This window comes from Centruroides vittatus, unplaced genomic scaffold, assembly GCF_030686945.1.
Source record: "Centruroides vittatus isolate TY-2023 unplaced genomic scaffold, ASM3068694v2 scaffold_769, whole genome shotgun sequence".
In the NCBI taxonomy this organism is placed as follows: domain Eukaryota; kingdom Metazoa; phylum Arthropoda; class Arachnida; order Scorpiones; family Buthidae; genus Centruroides; species Centruroides vittatus.
Window position 1 is genome coordinate 5,788,446 of NW_027122717.1, and position 27,104 is coordinate 5,815,549.

Sequence of the window (27,104 nt, forward strand, 5' to 3'; positions counted from 1 at the left end):
TTTTATCAATATTTAATATATAAAATATTTACCCAATGGATTGGCATTGTTGATTAAGGTTCATAATCTGTAATATAGCTCGTGTATACTTTAAATCAGCCTGTTAATACATATGACATATATAATATGTAATATAATTTGTATAGAATAATACAGTAACGTAATAAAGTTTCCTTCTTTAATTTTATATTATTATTAAACACTTCCTCATATCTTGAAACTTAAATTTTATCCGCTTGTAATTAAGATAGAAGGGTGAAGTCGATTATCTAAGTCCCATGACAATGCATTTTAATAATGTTTTAGGGGATGGTCCTTCCCCATCTTCCGCTTCAATCTCGAAAAATCTGACCAATAAAAGCGTGTTTTTTAATTATTTAAAAAGTATATTAAAATTATTTTCTCGAGAATTTATCAGCCGAACAGAACAGAGTTTAATAATGGAAAGAAATATGTTCGGTGATATTAAAGTATTTTGACTATTTGATATGGAGGAGAAAATCATTAAAAATTCAATAAGTAGTAGAATCTGTAGATTTTCATTTCATAAATATGCATGAAAGAATTATTTCAAGAGGGAGAAAATACATGTCTTAGAATAGAAGGCGCGTAAAGAACTGATTAAAATACGTAAAAACATAAAATTTGGAAACTATGTGGCTTAAAGTTCTATGTAAAGAGGGGAAAACATTATAATATATAAGTTAAAATAATTATTTATTTGCATAACATTAAATGATACTTAAAATCTTCAAATTAGTGGCAGAAGTAATAATTTTTGTTGCAACTTGATAGCAAAAGTAGTGATTAATTCTACCTCATTAAATTATTTCATAAAAAAAACTAATAATTAGTGAAACATTGAAGACTGGTGGCATCTTAAAATGAAGAAAATTTGAATAAGAAAGTTTAAAATAAATAAACTTTCATAATTAGAATTCTGTTTTAATTTGTATGTACAGTCAAACCGGTGAACGACGATTACTGACGTTCTTCACAGGTAATTTTGTATGTATTTTTGTTCGAAAAAACGATAGCTGCTTTGGAAATGGCCGTTATAGGAGGTTCGATTGTATATAGTTATTTTACACGATTAAATTATCAAAAATTAACATTGATATGTGCGAGAATACATAATGATTCTTGCAATTGAAGAATCGTTTAGACTCACATTTCCAATTTCCACACTTAAAATTCACGATATTTATGAAAATAATAATTTAAAATTATAGAATATTTAATTAAATTTAACAATTTTATAAACTTTTATATATAATTTAACTCGTAAATTTGATCAGATTAACGTTCTTTCATCCGTAGAGTATAGAAGTTACTTAGGAAATTGGAAACATTTGTATTCTAGTCGAATCTCTGGAAAATATAATTCAACTCGATCGAATGGTATTGTAATTCGGATCAAATTCGGAAGTCGTTGGAAGTACCTGTCATTTCGGTTTCATTGCTAAGTGCGCTTTGATCCCGAATTATATCTCTAGTAGACCTTTTACGGAAGGACCTCTTGAAATGCTGACTGGTTCGTGAGGTGTCTTGCGTGTAATCATAAGTGATGGCTCCTAATACACCCCCTAAAACAGGACCTACCCAATACACCTGCGAATATAAAGGTTCAAGATAATCGTTAATGACTTTCCTACCAAAAGCTTTTAATTTCATCGCGATTTTTTAACGTAAAAAGAATTGTAAGTTAAATTACCCAGTGATGTCTCCAGGAATTAGTAACGACAGCTGGTCCTAACGATCTGGCTGGATTAATACTCGCACCGGTGTACCTAAACTGTACGAGAAAATTGTATTGTAATTTATTATTAAACTGCTTATAAATTTTATTAATTAAAATATTGTTAATCGATGAGAAAATTAGTGATTAGTAGCGTTGAATTTAAAGCATTTAGCGACGAAACAGCGAAGAAATAAATTCGAATATTCGGAGTTGCACTCTTTTATCGAGTAATTTAAGAAAGAATTTTATTATTACAGATAAATGTTTCTCAAAATTGCATTTACAAACATTTTTTACAATTGAAAATGTATTCACCTTATAATCTTTTTGTTATAGAAGTTAAAGGAACCGAAATTTAGAATTTTTCTCCATTAAGTTAATTAATTTTTAACTCTGTCCGTTCAATGGGCATTAAGAGGTATTTTTCCATACCCGTCGTGGGTTCGGACAGGCCCACTAATGGTGAGAGATGGGGTTCAAATTTTTAAAATTGGATGTAAATGTGGATGGATGTGGCTCATTGATATCAGAAAGGTTTTTTGATTGTTTATTGTCAAAATTGTTCATGACAATGTAAAATCTCTTACTTAGGAAGGGGATAAGTGACCCTAACACGTTTGATGACAATTTATGAAATTCTGAAGTTCTTTATTTAAAAAAAATGATCTAAAACATGCAAAACCCTATTTATCTACTCCATTTTATACTTTATCAGGCCGTACTAAAGCCTTAAAAGACAGCAAATTCTACAGAAGACCTATAAAAATATCATTTCTTCAATAAAAATCAGTCTTAGAAACAGTACAAATTCTCAAATTCGTAACGGTATTACATTAATACACTTCACTGAATTTTATATTAAGATTAACATTGAAAATTCTTTTTTAGACATAGAATTAAACTTAATTAATATCCTATTAAAGGATTTTTAAAAAGAAAAATCAAATTACAGCTTAAATTATTGCGCAAAAAAAATAAAATAAAAATTGCATATTCATCGATTTTGCAAGAAAATGAGAAATCGATTGGGTTTAAAATTTTAAAATAATTTTTTTACGTGTAAATCTATGGCAAAAGAGTTATATTTTCTACGAATATCAGCAATTCTTTTTTAAAATTTTGTAGTTCTTAATGGTTGGACACGAAGAAAAAGTGAAAATTTATCGATAATGGCCTTCTAATATACTTTTTTTACAGAATTTTTCCAAATAAACCGATGCTATTAACACTTCTAGAAAGTTATAATGATCTAAAACTTCTAGAATGTGTTCAAATTTAACAACTTTTACACGTATAACTTTCAAATTTAATAGTTTACATAAAGAAGGAGTATAAAAGTATATAGATGGGAAAATATTAAATATTATTCCTTAACTTTCTCTACTTTTATCTAAAAGAAAAGGCCTTTCAAATTACAGTTTCTAGAAATCGTAATGCGATGCTCGATTTCTTTTTCATTTAATGTAATCACGATAAAAAATAAACCGAAAAGATAAGAAAAGAATGACGTTTTCTGGATATAAAAATAATTATTAACGTTTGCTTTATTTATATTATATATTTAAACATATAGAAAATGTTTTAGAATTGATCTAGAATATTTTCTATATGTTTTTACCTTATCTGATGAGATAAAGTAAAAATGGTTCTAGAATTAATGGGATGAGATAACGCTCTAAAAGGACTTTCTGTGGTAAACTGACCCCTATTTAAGTGTTACCCACGTGATGAAAACTCGATAAATGCCACGTGACCAGCATATTGGTCAAGCGCGAACCCGCAACTAACTACCAGTGTTCAGTGGTGTAATCCATTCCAACATTGGAGGATCCTACAGCTTTCAGTAGGAACCACTTAGATCTACTTATATTGTACGTAGTTCGTACAATATAAGTAGATCTAAGTGTTATGTTTCGTACATGTTTAAATATGTAAAATATATATATATATATATAATAAACCCTTACTAAAGTTGATAAATAAATTTTAAATATACTAATAAATTATATTTAAATGTAATAATGCAACTATATTTTTAGACTGTGTTTTACGGTTTTCATTTATAAAATATTTTCTGAATTTTCGAATCTAAAACAATTCTTTTGAGTGGATACTTTTAGAACTAGAATAAGTATACAATAAAGATAAAAGCATCTGACTTTTCAAAATAAAACTGTTTTTTTTTCCTTTACTTGTTATATAACAAATACAATTTTTCCTGTACAATTTATATAAAAGCATAAATTGCTATAAAAAACAATAAATTTTATATCTTAAAGATTTTAAATTTATGACCATTTTTGATTGAAATTTCGTAGATAACTCCACTGCAGTGGCGCGTTATCCTATGGACCACGTGCCCAGCATGGGTGCCCTTGTTAATGGAGGCCCCAGGCCTCCATTAACAGGGGACCCCAAACCAATCTATTGTAAATGATATATTCTTCCAAAAATTCCATCGAAGAAAAACTGTATACATGGGACTTCCTAATTCAAATTTGCGTGGTTCCCATGAAGCGAAGATGCGCCACTGCACCACTGAACACTAATGGTTGGTGGCAGGTTCGGACTTCACCAACTAACCGACCACGCGAAATTTTCCGGCCTTCTCCATGTTTGTATAACACCTAAATCAATTTACCATTCAGTCTGTTTGGGTGGCACCCCTTTTCGGTAGACCGCCCATATGTTACATTGTCTTATTCCACCAAAATAATCCATTTAAATGTGTGAAAAAATTAAAGAACAACAATAAAAATTCTTACTGAGACCGTAATTCCAGTGGAAAAAATTGAATATTAGCAATAAGTTAATAAAGAAAAGATACCCTAAAAATTTCTTCAACTTGTAATCTATACGGTATGTTTGTGTTTACTACGTAATACGACTACATAATACAAGTTACGTAATAATTTATACAGTCACTCCTGTAATGTCACGCAAATTAAATTAACTTACTAAAAAGAAAGCCATAAAGTAGAATTGACTGTGGTAAAATATAATAATGAGCCCTCACATCTTTAAGAATTTATAACATTTATTTATTTTTTACTTTTTATTATAAATGCAGATTATTTTATCTGGAAAATATATTTATTTTCTTGTAGGAGATAAAGATATAAAAGAACAGACGAAAACACCGTATCAAGGTAAACTAAATGGACGTTAATGTTAAATTGATACTGAAAATGCGCCTTTTTGTTCTTAATAATCGATTTTCAATGATCGATGTGTTTCTAAGCACAGATTGATGAAAAACAAAGATTCTCAAATTGAATTTTTGTAGAAAATGATATAGAACCAGCAATTATTTATTGTGACATCGTAACAATGCCGGGCTGCAGTTTTTAATCATATTTTTAATTTATTTAATTTATTTAATTTAAAATATATCTTCTCCGCCTCAAATTAGTAGTGGCTTGCCCCCTGTACATCACACTTTTCCCGATAACAACAGAGTTGTGCCGGTAATCTATCTAACACCTTTCGGGGGAAATTTTTGAATTGAAATAACGTGACTTTCGGTTTGTACCGGAAGTTCTCAGGCCCTACTGCCCTTACCGTGACTATTCACAATTTAGCCTATTATGTTTCGACCTAAGGCTGCGTTGTGACAGGCTCTTCTTAATTTACGTCTTGCCAATCAAAGAAGACATTACAAATAACGCCTGATTACGTAGCGTGTCGTAAGAAGAGCCTGCCTAAACTCTGCTTAACTCCATTTTGTTTAGTCAACGTGCTAATGACAGATGAAACGTAATTTCGTATTACTCATGAAGAATTTTAGGATAAGGATTGCATTTGAACCAAATTTTAATGGAATCAGACAATGCTATACATGGGCATCTTCCTATAAATATCATGGAAATAAATACGGACTATCTCCAGGAAGGATTTTCTATGGAATACCGACCATAGATGTTATACACGTGAAAACTCCATGTGGCCAGCCCGTGGAGACGGGAACCTGCACGGCTAGAACCACTGTACAATTATCTATGTTCAGTGGTTTTGTCCAATTGGCTACTGCTAGGTCTAATGAATTTACACTTGTTTATTGTGATATCGTCACAATGCCTGGCTTTAATTTCTCAATGCATTTAAGTTTAATAGTATCTTGCCCCCTACATCATACTTTTCCTGTTAACAATGAATTCATGCGATCACGCATCTAATTCCATTCAGGAGAAAATATTTGAATTGAAATTATGTGACTTCCGGCCGAAAGCGGAAGTCCATATATAGTTAATAGGGGCCTCGTTCCCTAAGTCGCCATGACTGATCTTGACATTCATCTAACACCTTTCTCGAGATTAAGAAAGACAGACAGACAGCTTTTCAAATTATTTAATATTATAATTAAGTAAATATTATGTAAAATTATTAATTGTCCTGAAAGCCATTAAATAGATACATTAATTACATTTATCTTAGTTGAAATTGGTATCTTTGTAACACTATTCCAATGTTCCGATATTTTACAACGATTATACAGTCTGTTTCGCTATTCGAGTACGACTGTACACTGTTTACACTGCTTCAATACATTATTATTATTATTATTATTATTATTATTTCATTTTGTGGCACACCTACGAGAAGTCCCTTACAAATCATTATTGTCAAAAATAACTGCTTTAGAAACGAGTATTTTCCCTTTAAAGTATGAAAATTATTTTTAAAATTTGTATTAGAGATAAAAATTTTCTCTTAATAATTTTTAAAAAGTGTTACATTAACAATAGAAGCATTATTTAAATGAAGAAAAACTAGAAAAACTGATTCCCTTTATCTCACCTTCTTCTAAAGATAGAGGCTTACGATTGCGTTTTTTTAAAAATGGCAAATCAATAAAATAGCCTGTATTTGTTGAATCTCGTAAGACGATTCGAGAAAAATCGTGAGTGATTGGAAAAAGATAGACAAATTGATGACCACTTTTGCCATCTGTCTACTCTATTCTCTTACTAAATAATGGACGATTCTCAGTCGGTCACAGAAAATCTACAGAAGATGACTACTATTGATTTTCCTACTAGAATAGTGCAATTCTCTTTTCTCTCTTCCCCTGCAATTTTTTATAATTATGTACTTTAGAGAAATTTATTTTTTATTTCATTTGTATAATTTAAATATAATTGTTTATATTTTTAATATTTTCTAATGGTTTTCTCATATAAACGGTAACTGTTAACTATTAAAAACCTAGACGTATGATAATTACAATTGTCTATTATTATTATTTAGGGTCAAAATTAAATTTATTATGGTCCTATTCTATAACTTATGCCCTATAATCTACCTAAATACGTTATAGTTTAGAGCCTTTTACTAAGCTTTCAACTGTTTAACCTATGCATAAATCCTCATCCGATTCCAACTGACGTCCGTCTGTTTGTCCGTCCTTCCTTAACCTAGAGAACGGAGATAGATAAAAATAGAGACCAGATATAAGAAGCTTAAAGGTAGACCCCCGATTAAGTCTTCCGGGCTGGAACAGAAGCCACGTGATTTTTAAATTAAAACTATAGGCCGGCATTGTGACGTTGTCATAATAAGCAGCCTAAACGTTCGTTCAATTTTATTTTAAAAATAAATTTTAATATTTCTGACAAAATAATCGTGTTATTTATCTATTAAATTTAAATTTAAATAAGACTATACAAAACGATGTACAGGAAAAAAAAACACTTTTTAAACTGTGGAAAAAGTTAAATACTCTTTAAAATCCTTTAATTCAATTTAGGAAAACGTTTGAAGTATCATGTAAAGCCTTCAAAGTGCTAACCTTCAACCCTTTAAAGAATTGTGAAAGGAAAGAAGAAACCTTGCATGAAATTGACTGTCAGTCCGTTGAAAGTTTATCTATGTAAAAAAGACTTGAAAAATTGTATATAAAAAGTTTAATTTAAATAAAAATGTAGGCATTGACTTGAAAATTTTTTTTCCAGTAAAAATGTTTGTAAATCGAGTGAAAATTGCCACATTTAAACAACAATAAGCTGCGTTTTTTCTGAAACTAAACAATGTGAATTGATTTTAATAATAGATTACAATTTAATAGATTGTTCGAAATTATTTGTTTATATATTAGCATTTCCTAAATATTTCTTTTATATTTGATCTTAAAGAAAACATTTTCTATTGTTTATGTATAAGTGGAAACTCGTGTATAACATATACCAGCCCACCAGTGGTCGAGTGCTTATAACTATTAAACACTGATCGTTGGTCATGGGTTCGCACCTCTGTTGTTATCAGGAAAAATATGATGTACAGGGACAAAACACTATCCATTTGAGGTGGAGAGCATATATTTTAAAATTAAATTTAAAATATGATTAAAAATTTCAGCCCGGCATTGTAACTAGGTTTTATTAGTGAATACAAACAAACATAATATCTATTTCTACTTTTAAATTATCGAGTTTTACAAATGAAAGCATTTTGTAATGACGTCTGTATACCGCTCACGTTATAAGTAAAATCAAATTAAAATAATTACACGAGGCCATTCACCCATTCGACATACACACGCGACACCCATTAACAGTGAATATGATTTTAAATAATTTCATAAACCTTTCGTTAGAGTGAATTACGTTGCATCAAAATACATTCAAATTGAAGCTGAAATAAGATCAATTATTAATTACTTACGTTTAAATCTAATTAAGAATCCACTTAAGAGAAACAGATCAACCTATTTATCAATTTCGAAAAATATATTTACTAGTTATGTATGCTTTAATATTAATTTTAAGTTCTAAATATCCATGTAAATAAGCAAAATTAAGGCTTTTTACGTACTTTCTATGTTCTATTTTTATCTGTTTAATGAGAAAACAGCCCATTAACCCCTCTAGTATTGATGAAACGACTTTAAAAAGTTTTGTAAATATTTTCTAGCTGATACTTTATTTACATAACTAATAAGTAGGCTTATAAGAACAAATTCGTATGCCACTAATACTACATGAAGTCCACGTAGACGACGTCTCGACACCCTCCCCCTCCATTGTATATAATGATGTACTGTACTTTTCGCCACCATTAAAATGCGCACCTAATTAATGGACGACCCCAAATTAATTCTATTCATTGAACATTTAAGAAATTAATGGAGTATTTGGAAATTAATTTATAAAGCTTACTAGACATGTAATAAAATGCATTGTGTAATTTGTCATTACAATAAAAATTTCAATTTTACACTGAAAATACAGTAGAAATTCGTTATAATCCAGCACCTTACGGGAGCAGGGAGATCCGGATTATTGAAAATCCTGGATTAAGAAACATCTATTAATGTTTAAATAATTAATTTACATTATTTTTATATGGATGAGATTTGTAAAATAAAAATAAGTAAATAAGTAAAATGAGAGAATATTTATGTACAGTACATATATACATTTGACTAATTAATTAATTTAATTAATTAACTAAAGTTTCAAAATGTTTAAATGTAATTCTATTAACACATTTGGCAGATTTATACGTAAACGTAATGATTAATATACACACGAATAAAAATGAATATGCAATTAATCATTTAATTATAATTATATAAAACATAATATATATATTAAAACGTCATTTATAATATTTTATTTCAGTTATAGAAAGTCAAATTTGCTTGTCATTCGTGAAATATATACAGAAAAATGGCTTTAGAGCAGTGAGGTTTAACCTGTGAAGTGTGAATTCCTAGGATACATACAAAGAGGATATAGAAGAGTTGTGAGGTATCTGCAGAAAATGTTTTACAATTGCTTTCTCACTGGATAACATTCTAATTCGAAGAAGAGGTGTGAAGGTAGAAAGATTAAAAATTTATTCCTCATCTCACATCCTTTAAAGCACCAATTATGCAGACACAACGATGAAAATTCTACATATTAATAAAAGATATTCTAGATAAATATAGAGAAAAGTAAATATAAGAAATAAAATATTTACTCGTCAATAAATAAAAAAAAAAAGAATAAAATGATTGGGAGAGACAAGATGTCCGATTGGTTATAAGAAATCCAACATGATGCGAGGGAGGTTATAAAACATGAAAGTAGAAAGGGAATGATCGCTTGCCTGCTGAGTTGCCTGATCGATGAAACCCTGAGGTGAAGTCATATAGAATGAAACAAAATCTTAAATGTAACCTAGAGTTATATAACTAGAGGAGATTTTTTAAAGCTAGAGTTATAAAACTGAATAGGAGAAAGTATTATATTCTGTACAGTGTCGCCTAGACACAAGCGTTAATGCTACAGTTACTTCTAAAAATGCATGCATAGAGTATAAAATTAAAGTAAATGCATTATTCAAATTAAATACAGATAGCGGATATAAGAATAATTTAGACTACAGAGAAAAAGAAACAAGTGATTGATGGAGGATTAGGAAAAAAGTATGGGATCATTAGTGCTAAGGAAATAGGAAGTTATAAAGGAAGGTGGCAATAATATTACACAAATATACTAACAAGGAAAGTGACTATTATTATTATTATTATTCTTTGCTAAAAGGATAGACTTTTCGATCATTTAGTAAATGCACTGTGGTATAAAGTGAATTATTAATGAGAAAAATAGTAGAATGTCTTCTGGAAAGTGCTACTAATCTTTAAGCCGTCAAAATTAGGAAAAAATTTGTTTAACATTTAACAAATCTAAACTTAAGAAGAATTCCACAAAAAAAAACTTAAAGCACCCTTTACCACAAATATGATTTAAGCATAAATTCTAAAGAAATTTGTTGTTAAGTATAAATAAAATTCATTTATATCATTGAATATAAATACAATAAAATTTTCTGGCATTTAAACTAATAGAAGAGGACACGAAAGAGGACAATTTCACTCATCTTGACCTTTTTTTTCCACCTGTTTCGAGAGGAAGACATCGATTTAAGTGTATATGAAACCAATTAAATTCTTAAACAATTACTTTAGAAAGTTATTGGATTAAATAAAATTCATTACAAATTATTTAAAATATTATTTGGTCAAATTGCAATTATTAAAAGAACGAGCTTTTATACTATTTAAGCTTATACTTTACGAATATATTTTGTAATCTAAAATGCCAGAGTAAAGGTCAAATTGCCAACACTTTAAACATTATTCGGTCAATTTTCAAGCAGATCAATAAAAATATATCTCTAAAATTTAGTTAAAATTAATATCTTTTTTATAAAAGAGTATATATATATATATAATAAGGCCTTAAGGTGTGTGGAAGTAATGGATCAGGGTGATCCATTACTTCCACACAGTCCGGATTTAGCACCCTCAAGTCCGGCTCATAGTCCAGACTTAGCACCCTCTAATTCTTATCTTTGTGAACCTTTTAAAATACACCTCGGTGGCTTACACTTCTCAGATGATGATGAAGTTAAAGATGCAGTCATGGACTTTTTCAAATCATTAAGTGAAGAAAATTTGCTCTTGACTCCAGCTTGCAAAAGTGTATAGAAAAAAATGGCGACTATGTAGAAAAACAGCTTCAACTGAATAGTTTCAAATAGCTAATTTAAAAATTTAATGTAATTTGTTATTAAAGATTGAGCCTTACTTTCTGGGCACATCTCGTAAAACAATTATTAGATATAACAGTAATATTTTTCATCAAATCATAGCGTACATAAGATAATGAATAACGTGAATAAAATAGTGGAATGGCTGAATGGACCCGAACATTGAGGTCACGGGTTCGCGCATCATCGAAGGGTGCGAACCCGCGCCTCAAACTGACTGGCCATGCGGACTTTTCCAGATTTTCTTCACGTGTCTAAAAACAATAAATTAACTGTTAGAAATGAAGTAAATGCTTACATTTCTACTGATATAAATCTCATAGAAAACTGTGTAATTAATTCTTCATTGTTTAAATATGTATAAAATCGGATTATTTTATTTAAAATTACTTACACACTTATTTTTATAATATTATACAATCGATCGTCAATCTTAGTCTGAAATTTAATTAAAACAAAATTAATTTGATATCAAATATATATAATATAATTTAATTGTACGGGAAGAATAATAGAGAAATTACTTGTATGTTTCTTTATCGTTGGTAAGGAGTTCGTCATTTCTAAAAACATTTATCATAATTTTATTTATTTATTATCCTTAAAACTATGAAAAATTTAATTTTTTGGTACTTTTAAAAAATATTTAGTTTTCCTTATACTCGCAGAAAAGCAGAATAATTTCTTAGCTAAATTCATACATGAAAAGTGATTAAAATCACTGAACGTTGGTTGTTGGTCGCAGATTCGGACCCCACCAAAGGGTTTGCCGTGTGTACTTTTCCAGTTTTCTATAGAAAATCCTCCCTCGAGCACCCCTTGGCAGATTGCCCATGTGTTGCTTTACCTTATTTCACCAATCCAATCCAATCCATACACGAAAAGAACATCCTTAATTTAATTTCTCTACATTGAATGAACTAAATAAAAATGAAAATGGAAGGTTAAGGGTCAACCTACCGTCCTGGGGGTCCTGGGGGTCCGGAATCGAATCCGATCAGTGGAAAAATCCCAATAATTTTTTGGAGAGATGGCTATATCCCAATAATCCCAATAATTTTTCAAAGAGAGAGAGCCCATCCCCATCACTCGACTGCCACAACGTGAAGCAGGCCGAACAAACGATAGGTATGAATAGAAGGTTTTCTTAGTATCCAAAGGGCAAAAAGATTAAAAAATGAAGCCTGACAGAAAATATATAAAGTGATAAGAATATATTTTAAATATATTGTTTGTTTTGTAAGGCTAAACAATAGAAAATGCTACATATACTGGTATTGTGGTAAGCCATTTCCGTACCTCTGATACTAAAAGTATACGCAAACTTTAAACCTTTCTTATTTTATATATAAATATAATACTTTCAGTAACAAAATATCATAAAGTTTCTACGGTTTGAAACATTTTATTATTTCTATAATAGGTTTAAACTTTACAGGGATTTGCTTTGTTATTTCAAAGAAAATGGTAACAAAATCGTATTATATAAACTTTTATTTTACAAAGATTTTCTCCAAAAACAAACATAAGCTTGACGCTATCGCACAATTGGTAGAAGCAGGCAACCGGTAAGTATATATTTTTATTAAAATTGTTTTGAAAATTTCAGATTAAATTTAAAGAAAATAATCATAGACTATTCCATTATCATAGACTTTCTATTCCTCAATGGTAATAATTCAATGTTATTCGGAAAGAAACTAAATATATTGCATTTTACAAGGTGACATACAGGATGAGAAGAATTAGATATAATCAATAATCTATACATTTCTAGAATGCTTTTATTATTTGTTTAATGCTCTATTTTATAGTCCTATATTCAGTAAGTGTTTTTATTCTTTACAAAATGTATTATTTAGTGGCTGACTAAATAAAACCATTGAATAATATACTGATAGTTTGTCGCGGGTTCGCTCCTGATCACGTGAAGTTATTTTGTATTTTCTTTACGTGTCTAACACGTAAATAAGAGACAAGTAAATTTCACGTGGTCAAACCCGTTGGTCAGGTGCGAACCCGCGACGAACTACTATTGCTCAATGGTATTATTCACTCGGGCACAAAAATTGGTAAAAAATCTATTTTTATATTGAATAATTAAGAAGAATTAAAAATTACAAAATATATGAGAATAAATAGAGTTGTTTATAATTATAAAAATTTCTGTAGAAAATTACCGAAGTAAACTGAAAATAAAAGTCTAGTAAGCATATTTAAAATATGAAAATGAAGGAATTAAATGCATGTGTAGCCTATGTAGTGTACTTCTTTATCTTCTTTACAAAAGTAATTTAAGAAAAACGTAATTTAATGACTATTTCCGTCTACAGATTAGATCAAAAACTAAAATTAATATCATAAATAATCGAAGCTGTTTTGAAAAATAAAGTCATAAAGATATAAAAAGTATTTTAGATAATTGAAAAATGTCATATTGTGAGCAATTGAGCTGTTAGGAAAAAGAATGCAGAACGAAGCAGAAAGAGTACACATTAAAGAATTCAATTCTCTAGCGACTTAATATAAATTTATATGCAAATGACGGAAATTTTCGCTTTAAAAATATCAATAAAATGTCACTTAGAGCAATTGTTCTTTTCTTCTCGCTGACGGCAGTAACACCGCTAAATTAATAATGCATTTTTTCTACTTTATTATTATCGTATTTATAAAAAAGTTTACTAAATATTTTTACCATATCTTTGAGAATCGATGCGGCATAATTTTCTATAGAATTTTAAAATACAGTGCATGAGTGTAAATAAATATTTACTTCACACGCAGAACGGGTGGAGAAAGGCGGTCTAGGGGATCCGGGATCGAATCCAAGCCGGCAACTCCACAAGAATTTATCATTGGCAATCTGTCCCGAATATGTTTGACCCCATTATGGGCCTAGACGAACCCACGATGTAAAGTATATGAATGTAAAGATCCTCTTAGTAAAAGACACCCAAATAATCAGCATGTATTAAGAGTATAGTGTAGTAAAACCGGTGTAAATCGGACTCGCACGATACCGAATATTATTTCCAGTTTGACAGGTTTCCTTTTTATTGAGGATCCGTTTTAAACAGGTTTTACTGTATATATATATATATATATATATATATTATATACTTTTACATGCCATAAATTTATATACGTGTCTACATTTTAACTCGACATAAATATTGAGAACATCGATAAAAATTTAAAATTTTCTCAACGAAAATCATTAATAAATTAATTATATTATAGTAATAATACGCTCGAGGTATTTAAATTAGAAAATTTAAGAAAATTAATTATATATTTTAAGCGAAGAAAAATTACATTAATAAGTCAAATTGAAAATAAGCAGATGAACTAACTTAATTAATTAATATAAATCGAGTTTTTATTTTAAAAAAGATTATCAGAAGGACGATCTTATCGAATTAGACGAACATAAGCTTGGCACGGATTGATAAGGTAAATCTCTTGAGTATTCATAGCTATAAGTCATAGACATAATGAGATAATTTCTACGTCACAGCAGGCATAACAATTAATTTTCTCATTACCGTCTCTCCGCGCTTCATCCCATTTAATAGCTTTTGTCGTTACGTACACGCGCTAGATAAACGAAAATACTTAAGGGACTAGGCGATATAACATTTAGTTTCGACAGTGTTCAAGATTTCTATTCGGTTACACAGAAATTTAATTAAGGTTCTACCAATCCCACTGCCGCGGTTTAATTATACGGAAGCCAAAATGATGTAGGCAAAGACACGTTTTTCTTTTTTACATATTTAAGGCCGCTTTATATAAATAAATTATCGAATTTACGTTACTAAACCTCTTTTATCAGAAATTTAAAAGATGAGTGCTTAAATTAATGAGAAAATGAGTCGTGTTTACAAGAGAAAAAAACCGTTGTGATGAATTTTAATTAAAAATCACATCGAAAAGTCTTTAAATATTTGATATTCTTTCTCTGATTGGTCGTTGGATATTTAAAAATTGCATAAAAATTCAAATTTCAGGTCTTGTATGTCTGTTTGTCCGTCCTTCGTTAATCTCCAGAACGGAGTTGGATAGATGACCGGCATGACTCAATTGTTATCAGGAGAAGCATGATGTACAGGGACGAGACACTACTAAACTCGAGAGCAGATATGGAAAGTTTAAGAATCGGATAAGAAGTTGTGTTAAAATTTGAAAGTGAAAAAGTAAAGTTGAATGGAATCCGCATGTGATGAAACTCAATTGGAAGAAAGTGCTGATGATGTTTAATTTTTAGAATCGATTTTACTCATTCAAAATAATTCATTTACGAGTATACGACATCAATTCTTAGAAAGGGGATCGAAATTCGGAAAGCAGCATTATGATTGATGATAAATCTATTGATTGATTAGTAAATACTCTAACAATTTAATCGAAGTTTTCGCTAAAATTAATTAGAGATAATTTAACTAGAAGAAAGTAAACGTTTATTTTATTTTTAAAACACAAGTCAAAAGTATGTCGGGCCTATTTCTTGCCATCTGGCCTCTCCCATTGTGAGCCTGCCCAAACTCACGATGCAATAGAAAAGAATTACAGGATTAGTAAAATAATGGGCTACCTACCAAAAGGGGAGTGCCTTCTAGGTGAGAAAATGATCTTATTTAGGTGTTAGACGCGTGAAGAAAACTGAAAAAACTTTATGTGGATAACCCGTTTGTGAAGTCTAAACCCACGTTTAGTGGTTTTGTCCAGTTGACCACTGATAGGTGTGGAAAAGAAGGCACTCTTATTGTTCACAGGGTGGAAAGGGCCAAAAATTAATATAAATAAATAAATGAATGAATGAATAAATAAATATATATATATATATATATATATATATATATATGGGCTAGTTTTCAAATTGTAGATCTATAAATTCCCACTGTTGTCAGTCCTTCGTTAATCTCGAGAACGGAATTTGATAGATGAAAATCGAGACCAGATATGGAAAGCTTACGACCAGAGGTCCAGATTGACTATATACAAACTTCCGGTGTAGACCGGAAGTTACGTGATTTCAATTCTAAATTTTTTTCCAAAACGGAGTTATATAGATAATATGCATGGCTCGATTGTTAACAGAAGTATGATTTACAGAAACAATACAAGGCCTATATGGAATTTTCAGGCCGTAAGTCCTGATTAATTTAAATTAAAATATGATTAAAATTGCAGCCTGGCATTGTGATTATATCATAATAACTTTATCGATATTTTTATATTAATATCTGTTTTGTATCCAGTATATTTAAGTATTAATTTAATAAAAAACTGACATAATTTAAAGCACAAAATACTAATCGCATCTCTATTATATATTACAAAAACTATAAGAATGTGACACTTTGTTTCTTCGAGCAATAATATATAAGTTAAACACCAGTAAACTGAATTTTACTTATACAATAAAAATTCTTATATTTAATGATGTAAAATTTATTTTCAGGAGAAAGATCAACATCCAGAGAGAATAATAAATGTGAAAAATTTTTTATCCACTAATTTTTGGCTTATTTTCCAGTGGAATTACAAAGAATATTTCTCTAGCTTTTAACTGGCAGACTGTATCGGGCGGATGGTTACTCCTAAGAATGACATATTGATCGTTGGTTGTACAAATAATTGGCTGAATCTCGATTGGTGAGTTAACGAAGTGTAACTAATTACATTCTACTATTCGCTTCTGTATAAATGACTTTCTTTTATTACCTTATTTCTATAATTAGAGATTATTCTCTTTAATGTATAAAAAGTAACCTGTCGATATCTCATTATGAAATTTGATAACAAGTGAGAAAAATTGTAATGTCCTTTCTTTCAGATTTTTTAAAAATTATATAACAATATTTATCCGACAATCTTATATTAATTAGCTTTTAAAATATGTTTAATGGCGTTTAAAACGTAAAAAAAATGTAAAAAGTTTAAGAAAATCGAGTATCTGAATGTGATTCTACGCAATAAAGTTCTATTTTTATGGATTTTTATACAGGAAAAATTAAATTAAAATATCAAGAGAAGATTTTTTACTAGAATTTTAAATTTAATTTAATTGCATCTGATTCATCTCAGTTAAATAAATTAAAGAATTTCTAAGGTAAATTTGTAGTAAAATCAAGTAACTTGAATAATGAAAAAATCGTGTTAATGTAATTCGACTTACCGCTAAAAAATGTCCGACTACGTAAGAAAGTCCTATAGATAAAGCTCTGAAACCCATATCCGTTCTGTGAGGATCTACATTTGCTAATACAGTGAGCACCACCAAGAAAGAAGCCATAAATTCCATACCGAAGGCCTGACTCACGTGTACGCCATCAGCGAGTTCGGTGGCACCCAAACCAGCGGCTTCCCTTTGATCCAAAGGAGTCAATCCATATAAAATAATAGCACCACTAGTAGCACCCAAACATTGTGCCAGAACATAAGCCACCGCTCTAGCGGCGGTAATGTGCCTGACTACAAGGAAGGCTACGGAAACAGCGGGATTCATGTGTGCCCCGCTGATCTGGCCCACGCATTGGACCAAAGTGGCCACCGAAAATCCGAAAGCCAAACTGACTTTGATGTCTACTAATCTATTGTAGGCCATCTCTTCTCCGGAGGGTGGCACCTTAGATCCAAGACAGGAACCACAACCCATAACGGTTAATAGTAACGTGGCTAAAAATTCGGTTCTGACAGCCTTCCAGAATTGGAAGGTGGACATCTCTTCTCTACAACTTATTTCTTCGGGAAACGATTCCATGTATCTTCTCATGATCTCCACCGGTGACCTCACCTGATGACTAGAGGCGACGGTGGCCAAACCTTCAGGTATGGATTGTAGTCTGGGCATGGTCCAGTGTCAAACTCTCTTTCTTAACGAAGAATGCCTTCTCTCTGTCTCGTGATAGTTGTATGGCATCCCGGAGTACTGTAGAAACTTCTCCCTCATCGCTTCCTCCCGCGATTGTGAACAGCTAACGGTTTCGTCATTCCCTTTACTTGGTTATAGAGCGAACTCTAGCGACGAGAAATATTTCTATAAAAATTCCCATAAAACCCATAAATTCGCATAGAATTACTATTAATTTTTTTTCTAGAATCGATCATATCTTACCTGATAAGATAAATATTTATTTTTCAAATTATTTTATTAAGTTTGTTTTAATTTTTACAGTATTAGTATAGTATAATATACGTCTTATCTGAAATTAACTCACAATATTAACAAAAATTTCTTCTTTAAAACGTAAAAATCGCCAGTAGATTAATTAAGAAAACTTTGTCAAAATTAAATACACACATATATATATATATAAGTTGCATATATTTTATATTAAAATTCGTTAAAGAATTTAATAATATTATTTATAATAGAATAAAATAATTAAAGAAACAAGTAAAGCATTTAGATATTTGTTACATATTTTGGCTCGTGTGTAGTATTGTTATACAATTTTTGTACATTTTTAAAATAGTTTTTTTATGATGCTGAATGGAAAATTTTTTAAAATCTCTAAAGAGATTGCCAGAGAGATAATTAATTAATACGATTTTACCGATAAACATAACAAATAGATATAAAATAAAGAGTTTTTAACAAGTCTTCAGAAAAATCCCCAATAATAACAATAAAAACAACCAGCTAGACAATAAACGCTTACTCGTCTCAGATGTCAAAGGTCACATCTCCAAAAGAGGAAAGGAAAGAAGAAGAATACAATAAATTATCTATCCGTTAGAAATTTTTATAAAATTGCTCAAGTTTTATGCTTACAGTCACACTTCCTATAAAGGCCACCTCTATACTATGTTCTAGTCAGTGACCATTGTTCAGAGGTTTGACTGTATATAACTACGATTAAACAATGAGATTATTCGTTTGTTATGAGTTATAACACTATAAGATTGTACATTTATGAGGTTATGAAGATATTTTATGCCTCTTTCGGTAATTTAAAATAGATATTAAAGTGCATTTATAATAAATTTTTATTTTTTCTTACCTGAAATCTTTATATTTTGAAAATTTTTTTATTGTTACAGATTTTTATAAATAAATATTTAATGTTTTAATTAGAACAATAATTAAACTGAACTTTAATTCGTTACATTATCATCACTTTTTAATGATATTTCCAATAGTAAACTGTAAACAGCGTCTTTTATGTATGTATAAATCAGTCAAACACTTTTAGAATATTTATGACTAGAGAAAATTTACTTTTGAGTAATTAAATATCTTAATTAAAAACAAAATAAAGGAAAGGAGAAATTAATTATTCATAATGTATCGTGCTTGGTATGCAATTAATATTCATCGATCTGTGAGTAGAAAATATTTATCGTGGCGCCATCTTTCGCTCCATAATCAAACAAAAAGAAAAGTTTATCAAAATTATTTTGTAGATTTCTTTCTTCTATTCTGGTCTGTTACTTCAACTATTAATATGTAATATACAATATTTCTAAAGAAGATTTAAATTTATTTAAAAATATTAAGTTTACATTTTGATAAACTCGAGATAATAAATTGTGAAATTGCAAGAGATAGTTAATTAATAAAGTTTAAATAATAATAGTATAATAATAAAAGCAAAAATATGCGAGAAAATGTTAAATAAAAAGAATAAAATCATAAACTGTCCTTCTCGGACAGTAAATACATCCATATTTAGATGAGTCCCTCAAACAACACGGGTTCGCGCCTTATCAACCCGCTTATCATGCAAATTTTTCCGAGTTTTCTTTTATATCAAATATCTAACACTTAAATATCGACTAGATTCCCATAGAAAGTCCTTCTGGAGGCAAATCACTCACATATTGAACTGCTGTTTCTCATAAACCTAAACAAACATTTTAGACGAAAAATTTAAGCGCATTGCCAGTTGGAAATTTTCACAAAGTAACATAAAATATATTCAGGATTTCTGCTAAAAGTGATTTAGACTAATAGCTCAGAAAGAATTGCTTGTTTTCTTCAATTATCATGAATTATCGAGCTTGGATCAGTGAATATTGGCGCATCAGTGAATTTTCACCCAAAAGAGGAGGGGTAAAATTATCTCGGCTGCTATTAAAGGTAAAACTATAGTTCCGAGTAAAGCTGTACAACACTTCACTTTGTTCAATTAAGAAGGATGAAGAGAACGAGCCACATACTTCCGAAAATTTGTGTAAGTTCGACTTCCTGTAGTGCTGAGCTGCTTTATAAGGGTTCGCTTCTCAAGCTTTAAGTAGTTTGTGATAAATACGGCTTAATTTCATTCTTACAGGACAAGTGACATAATTTCGAACAACATTTTAGCATGCTCAACATGAAAATACGTAAACACATCCATTTAGCAATACCTAAAAGAAATCACTCACCATTAACAGCAACACGTGTATATTTGTTCAATTGTTGAGTCATGAACATAGGAAATCACTGTGTCAGGAATTAGTGTTGGTCAGGCATCTATAATTCGCCTTTGGAGATCTGTAATATCCAATACCGATATTTCATATTCGTAATCTTTTAAACATCTCCACAAAAATCTACGGAAATAAAATCAGGAAATGTTCGATGTCACTGTTGCGGACCATTTGGCCCGATTCACTTTCTCCAAAGTGGTCATTAAGCCATCGTTGAACTTTTCTAGAATCACGTGGTGGTACATCGTCATATTCAAATCAAATAAGCTAGCAGTGATATAGATGAGATCGTCCAGCTATCCATCAATTACAGCTTGCAAGAAATGCAAACACCTTTTGGCAGTAAATGTCTCTCGAAAAATGGTCCAATGGGACGATCGTATCAAATTACACATCAAAACGTTCAGGGAAAAACGAATTTTACGTTGTTTCTCTAGCTCAGTAGGCCTATATATTACGTGTTGATCTATGGTGCAAGTACGTGTTGCAGATTTTGGATTTGAATTTATGAGGCCAGTCAAACACTAACACCAGACGACTTTCCATGTTCATGACTCAATAATAAATTGAACTAATACACTACCTTTTTGCTGTTAATGGAGGTAGGTTTGAGCAAGTTCTTTGAGATACTGATAAACGGAAGTGTTTACATAAAAGCGCTTTTTGGTTTAGATGTATGCTTGTGATATGAAAAAATTATTTTAGTCTTTTTTCGTTTGCTTTCTCCCTCTACTAAAATTAGAGCTTTATTTTTGTCCTGTAAAATCTTTAATGAAACAAAAACTTATTTTTCATTGACAGCTGTATTTATCAAAAACTAATTAAAGTTTGAGAAGCAAACACAAAGCAGCTCAGTACACAAACCTTCAAAATTTCGGATGTACAGTATGTAGTCTGAAATTACGTTATCTAACTCATTCCGGTAAAAGTGCTATACAGTCAAACCTGTTTTTATGCGGTCTTTTTTTGTGCGATTTTTTATTTGTGCGGTTTTTTTTGTGCGGTATAGTTGGCGACTAGTCTCGTGCGATTTGTCATGTCTCACGTTGACTTATTATAGCTAAATAAACTTATTATAGCATAAATGAACTTATTATAGTAATATTATTGCACGAATATGCTAAAAATGAAATAATTTATTTTTTAAGTCAACAAAACACCACCTGGACAAAAATATGTAAAACAGACGATAGACGAGACGATGCAGTCAAGTGCTGACATCTGTTGTCAATAAATTCTATTTCGTACGGTTTTGAGTTATTTTCTATGTGAGACTTTTTTTATGCGGTCCCTATTGGCCGCATAAAAAATATTTTTTTAATTGTGTTGCGAAAACTATTTTTTATAGCCACTCGTAAAGTTTCTTGCGATTTTTTTATGCGGTCCCTATCCACCGCATAAAAACAGGTTTGACTGTATACCTCATTGTTGAATTTTACTGTGGTCGCCATCAAATTAGTCCTCTTGAGAAGTCATGCACCAGTGCCTGGTCCACGCTTCGAAGCAGTTTTATAACTGTTTTTGTGAAATGTCCTTCAGTGCTGCCGTCGTATTACCTTTGATGTCATTAATGCCATAAAAATGTCTTCCTTTTAATATTTTCTTTATCTTTGGGAACAGAAAAAGTCATCGGAGGTGAAAATCTGGTGAATAGGGAAATTATTTGTTTATTGGCTAAAACCTCCCTCACAGACAGTGCTATGTGAGCAGGTGAATTGTCGTGGTACAAGAGCCACGAATTGTTCGAAAAAAGTTCGGGTCGTTTCCGTCTTACTTTTTCACGCATCCTCCCTATTCATCGGATCTAGCCCACAATAACTTTTTAAGTATAACGCGGTTGTGAGAAACCGCGTTAACCATACACAGAAAACGGACTGAAATAGATATTTTTGCATACATTTTCTACAAAAACATACGGTAAAAGTGGTCAAAAATAAATTATATCTTAGCTATTATCTTTCTTGTAGAGTGAGAATTTCAAAAACTATAAACATAATGCACAAGCTTTAAGCATGTGCTGCTATCAGCTTCGATAATTACACAAACACATACATAAATTTCTCATACGGATGTATAGATTGTTTCAAACTGATTTTATAAATATAATAATATATGAAAGATTAGCAACTTTCAAATATATATATAGGAAACAACCTAGTTTTTTATTTTGGATGAAACAACGGATATGCTAAAAAGATGCGTGCTGAACATTCTCATTGTTCCTTAAACAAGTGAGCCAGTACAACCCAGCTGTTAATAATTTACGAATTAAAAAAGACGAATTTCACTGCTGTTATGCAGGAACTCAATGATGCATGTGCCAAATTGTGGAACTTTGCCATTCCGTATGAAAAGGCTTGGTTACGTAACAGACCATGCACCATGCATGCTAAGTGGACGATTAAATATTATGTTGATGTAATCCGAATATAAGACGTATCCGATTGTCTTGCCCATTGGCTTAATAGGGCATACGAAAGAATTTGATAGCAATTTTCGATTTCATTTTGAAAATGAAAGAGACTTAATTATAAAAAGTTAATTTCACTAAAATAAACTTTATTTTGTGGTGTATAAACTTCAACTCAAGTTGGCCCATTAGGCCTACACTACTCTCATTAAAATAAACACGTCAAGACGAATTATGATATACATAACTATAATATCAATATTAATTTACATGATAATTACGAGATCAGTATGTTGTTTAAACTACATCACAATTGTACTGTACATTATTAATGCAACGTTAGACAATAATGGACCGTCATTCACATTATTCGAGGCGTTTTGTAAGGTATAGCGTTCTCGTTCTTGACATGCTAAGCGCTTTTCACCATATACGTTAGCTCGTGCATTACGTTCCGCACGCTACGAACCTTGTACAGTGCTGTTTAGCTTCTGTAATGTACTACAGAGCGATATGATAAAAATAAACCTTATTTTTAAACACGCCGAAAACAAATTGGAAGGAATGGTTTAGAGAAATTGGAATAAACCCTAAACAAAATCCAGATATTCAAAATACAATTCCCGAGTCTCCTCTGTCTCAAAATCTAGAGATTTTAGTGAAAACCAAGTATGCAATTCTCACATCTGTTGATAGTGAGATGTCATTTTAGCAGTTCAAATATTTACTTCTTTGTGTTGTCTGTGGCTGACCATGCAGAATGTAGAACGACTTTGTGTTTGCCTGTACAATGCTTTTCTGTTTGTAGTTACTCACTTTCGGAGTCTGGTGGATCAGATTCCAAAAGTGAGTATTTGATTGACGTGTTGTATAAATTTTACGTGTTATATAAATACTTTTTATGTACAATGAAATGATGGTTTTTACTTTTATATGTTTTAAGGAGCACTTTTTAGCACTTCCTTTCGAGAAAATATATCAGAAAATATATTTCGAGAAAATATATCACCGTTTTAGTCATTTTTTAAAAGAAAATTTACGTATTAACTTCACAGGTTTCCTAATTCACAGGTTTTTGTAAGCATGGTTTCAATAGATGCTGGTAACTGCGATAAGCCAAAACAACCTCGTAAAGTGCATACTTTACAGGGGAAAAATTAAAACTTTACATTCCGTGAGAAAAAGTGTACTACGGAAAATTTTTTAAAGTATTGTTTTTATGATTTGCAATATCTTACTATTTATTATTAATACAGTGCTTATTTTGCTTGTTTAAATAAAAAATAATGTGTGATAGGTGTGTTAGTTTAGGAAATACTTAGTAAATAAGGGGGTTCGCTGTTATACGTGAATTTCCTCGTAGGCGAGCGGTCTTTGAACGTATTAATAGAGTAGATTTGAATTCAAATTTAAGGGAATTTATCAAGTAGAGGAAACATTATCAATATTATTTTACGATTTTATATAAATCTGTAATATTTCATGCACTTTTTTACACATTCTTTTGAATACGGATCTCAGCTATTTTTACGTTTTTATATGAAGAAAGGAAACCATGGCATACACATTACAGTAAACCGGCAATTCAAAAAGTATACTCTATTATAAATTCTCTTATGAAAATAAGAACATTTATGTATCAGTATCTCTTTTGTGTGTCGTTCTATTATAATCAAAATTAGTACCGATGTATAAACTGTATATACTAGTATTAGTTATGATTATATGTATATAATTACTAGGGGAGATAGTCTTTAGACGTTTTAGTCGGTTGGTGACTAAAATCCTTGTTGCAATTCACAATTCTTTGTTAAGCATATTAGCTTTATACACAGTTATTTAATCTATCTATGTATATTATTTTAAAAATTACACAAAGAAAAATTGTAGGTAAGACCATAGAAACTGATGTTGTTTAGATTAATAAATATTTTTAAAAATTGACAAATGGCTTTTAAACCAATCGCTCTGACGACCTAACGTTCTATGAGGTTAGATCCAACTTTGACACCTGTAGTGGCTAAATAATTTTAGGCTTACCAGTGGCCATGCGGTTTCCGTCCTTGAACACTGGGAGTTCGGTCGCCAGGAAGGGCTGAACACGTAGAGTTTTCTGAGTTTTCTCCATGTCTGTAACGCCTAAATAGGGGCCAGTTACCCTTGAAAAGACCTCCCGAAAGGCATCTTCCTTTAGGCAGATCGCCCAAGTGTTGCGTTGCCATAAGTTAATAAAACAAATCTCAAAAAGTAAAATACTTTTTGAGATTTTGAATATTTTCCTACAATGTGCATGGCGTTCTCTTCTGATACCATTTCATTTTTCTGTAAGAAGTCTAATTCTACTAATAATTCCATGCTAGTCATTCACTCGTAGGGACACTAAGACGAATGTAGCTTTATAATATAGATTCGTTTCGAGTTACAACAAGGAAGTATATCGTGCTTCCATCAGTTGGTAATGCTGGCCGGATACAGGGGGGTAAATGTCTCTCTGGAATCCAGAATAGAATCCAAGCAGTCAAGAATTTTTGGTCACAATTATATCAGGTTCCGTCTCTCAACAACCAACTCACAATTATGAGCCTGATCGAACCCACAATAGGCTTGAAAAAGGCCACAGAGCGTAAACAGAAAAAAAATACACCTTAATACTGAGAAAGCTCATTTATTCAGCTAAACAAACGTTTTCAACCCATTCCATGGACCATCATCAGGTTAACTACGTTCGAACAGATTGATTCGAACGTCGTTCGAACGGGTTGAAAACATTTGTTTAGCTGAATAAATGAGCTTTCTCAGTATTAAGCTGTGTTAACTTTATAGAGTTAAAGAATCTGAGTGTGAATACGAGAGGAAAAAAATAAAAAAACAAAATATGATCAGAGCTATTTAGACTTTTGATCAATATATTGCAGGTACATAAGCAAATACGTTGCTAAAAAACTGGCAATCTGAAAGAAAAATAACTTTATGAGAAATGTGAAATTAACAATTAAAATAATTTTAATATAATAATGAATTACAGTTGTTAGATTATTAACGTCAGCAGGAAAGATGCCCAAACAAGTTAACCCAATCGGTGGTCCAGATAATCTCTTCAAGAATATATTTATCTATAAAAGACATTTCTATCAATAATTTCATGGAAACCACTTGTGTATGAATTATTAAAAGAACTCTTACCTGAATTCGTACACTACTCGAAATATTTTTTACTGCCAATTCATGCAAAACATCTTTTGTTCGATAAGCCTGGATCAAAAATAAGTTTATTTAGTAAACAATTTATACGAATAAATTTTTTTGTGTGAAAACATTAATTTTAATTTAAGTTTTGTTGATATTTTAAATTATTGTTATTTATAGAATGGTAGAAAAAATGAAATTGATGAAGATATCGATTCATGTAGCATTTTTTAATCAAGTTTAAACGTTACAGGCGGATGACACTTGATGCGGTAAATGTGTCAATCTACCCTTCTGAGGATTCGGGTTCGAGTCCGTATCGAGATATTCTGAAATTTTTTATTAGTGTGGTGTGCCTGAAATGCCAGGTTCTGTCTGTAACTGCTCATCTATCGCTATTTTAGGGGTGCCGAATCTATAATGGGTCTTGAAAAATAATAGCATTTACAATATTTTTTCATTATAAAACTCATCTCTACCCTCGAAATTAAGAGCTTTGCCATTTTAATTATTAAATTATTAATAAGAAATTTTTAATGATAAAATTTCATAACAGAAAGCATCACAAACAATTTTTTTTATTAATATTATGATTAATAATATAAAAGTTATTTTTGAAATAAAATTTTTTAACAGTCGAAAAAGTTACGAAACTCGTTGCTAGATTTTTAAATAATATTTTAATACATTAAAGTAGTGATTTAGTTGGTATATATTCAAATATGTAAATCCTTTTCAAAAAATTTTCTGTCTAATATCAAGAGTGTGCCAACAGCATAATCAAGGCAGTTTAGGCTCAGCCTATCG

General features: G+C 30.6%; 1 protein-coding gene and 1 long non-coding RNA gene across 2 annotated transcripts in view; one reads left to right on the forward strand and one right to left on the reverse strand.

Moving 5' to 3' along the window:
* LOC136989865 (uncharacterized) overlaps positions 1–27,104 on the forward strand; it is a 255,026-nt gene that overhangs the window by 118,268 nt on the left and 109,654 nt on the right. The gene's annotated exons all lie outside the window — the stretch shown is intronic.
* Positions 845–18,253, reverse strand: LOC136989918 (aquaporin-1-like). Its single transcript, XM_067288221.1, has 3 exons — positions 17,463–18,253; positions 1,715–1,795; positions 845–1,611 (listed from the first exon to the last, which is right to left on the reverse strand). The coding sequence occupies exons 1-3, from the start codon at positions 18,135–18,137 to the stop codon at positions 1,417–1,419; spliced, it is 951 nt and encodes a 316-aa protein (XP_067144322.1). The 5' UTR covers positions 18,138–18,253; the 3' UTR covers positions 845–1,416.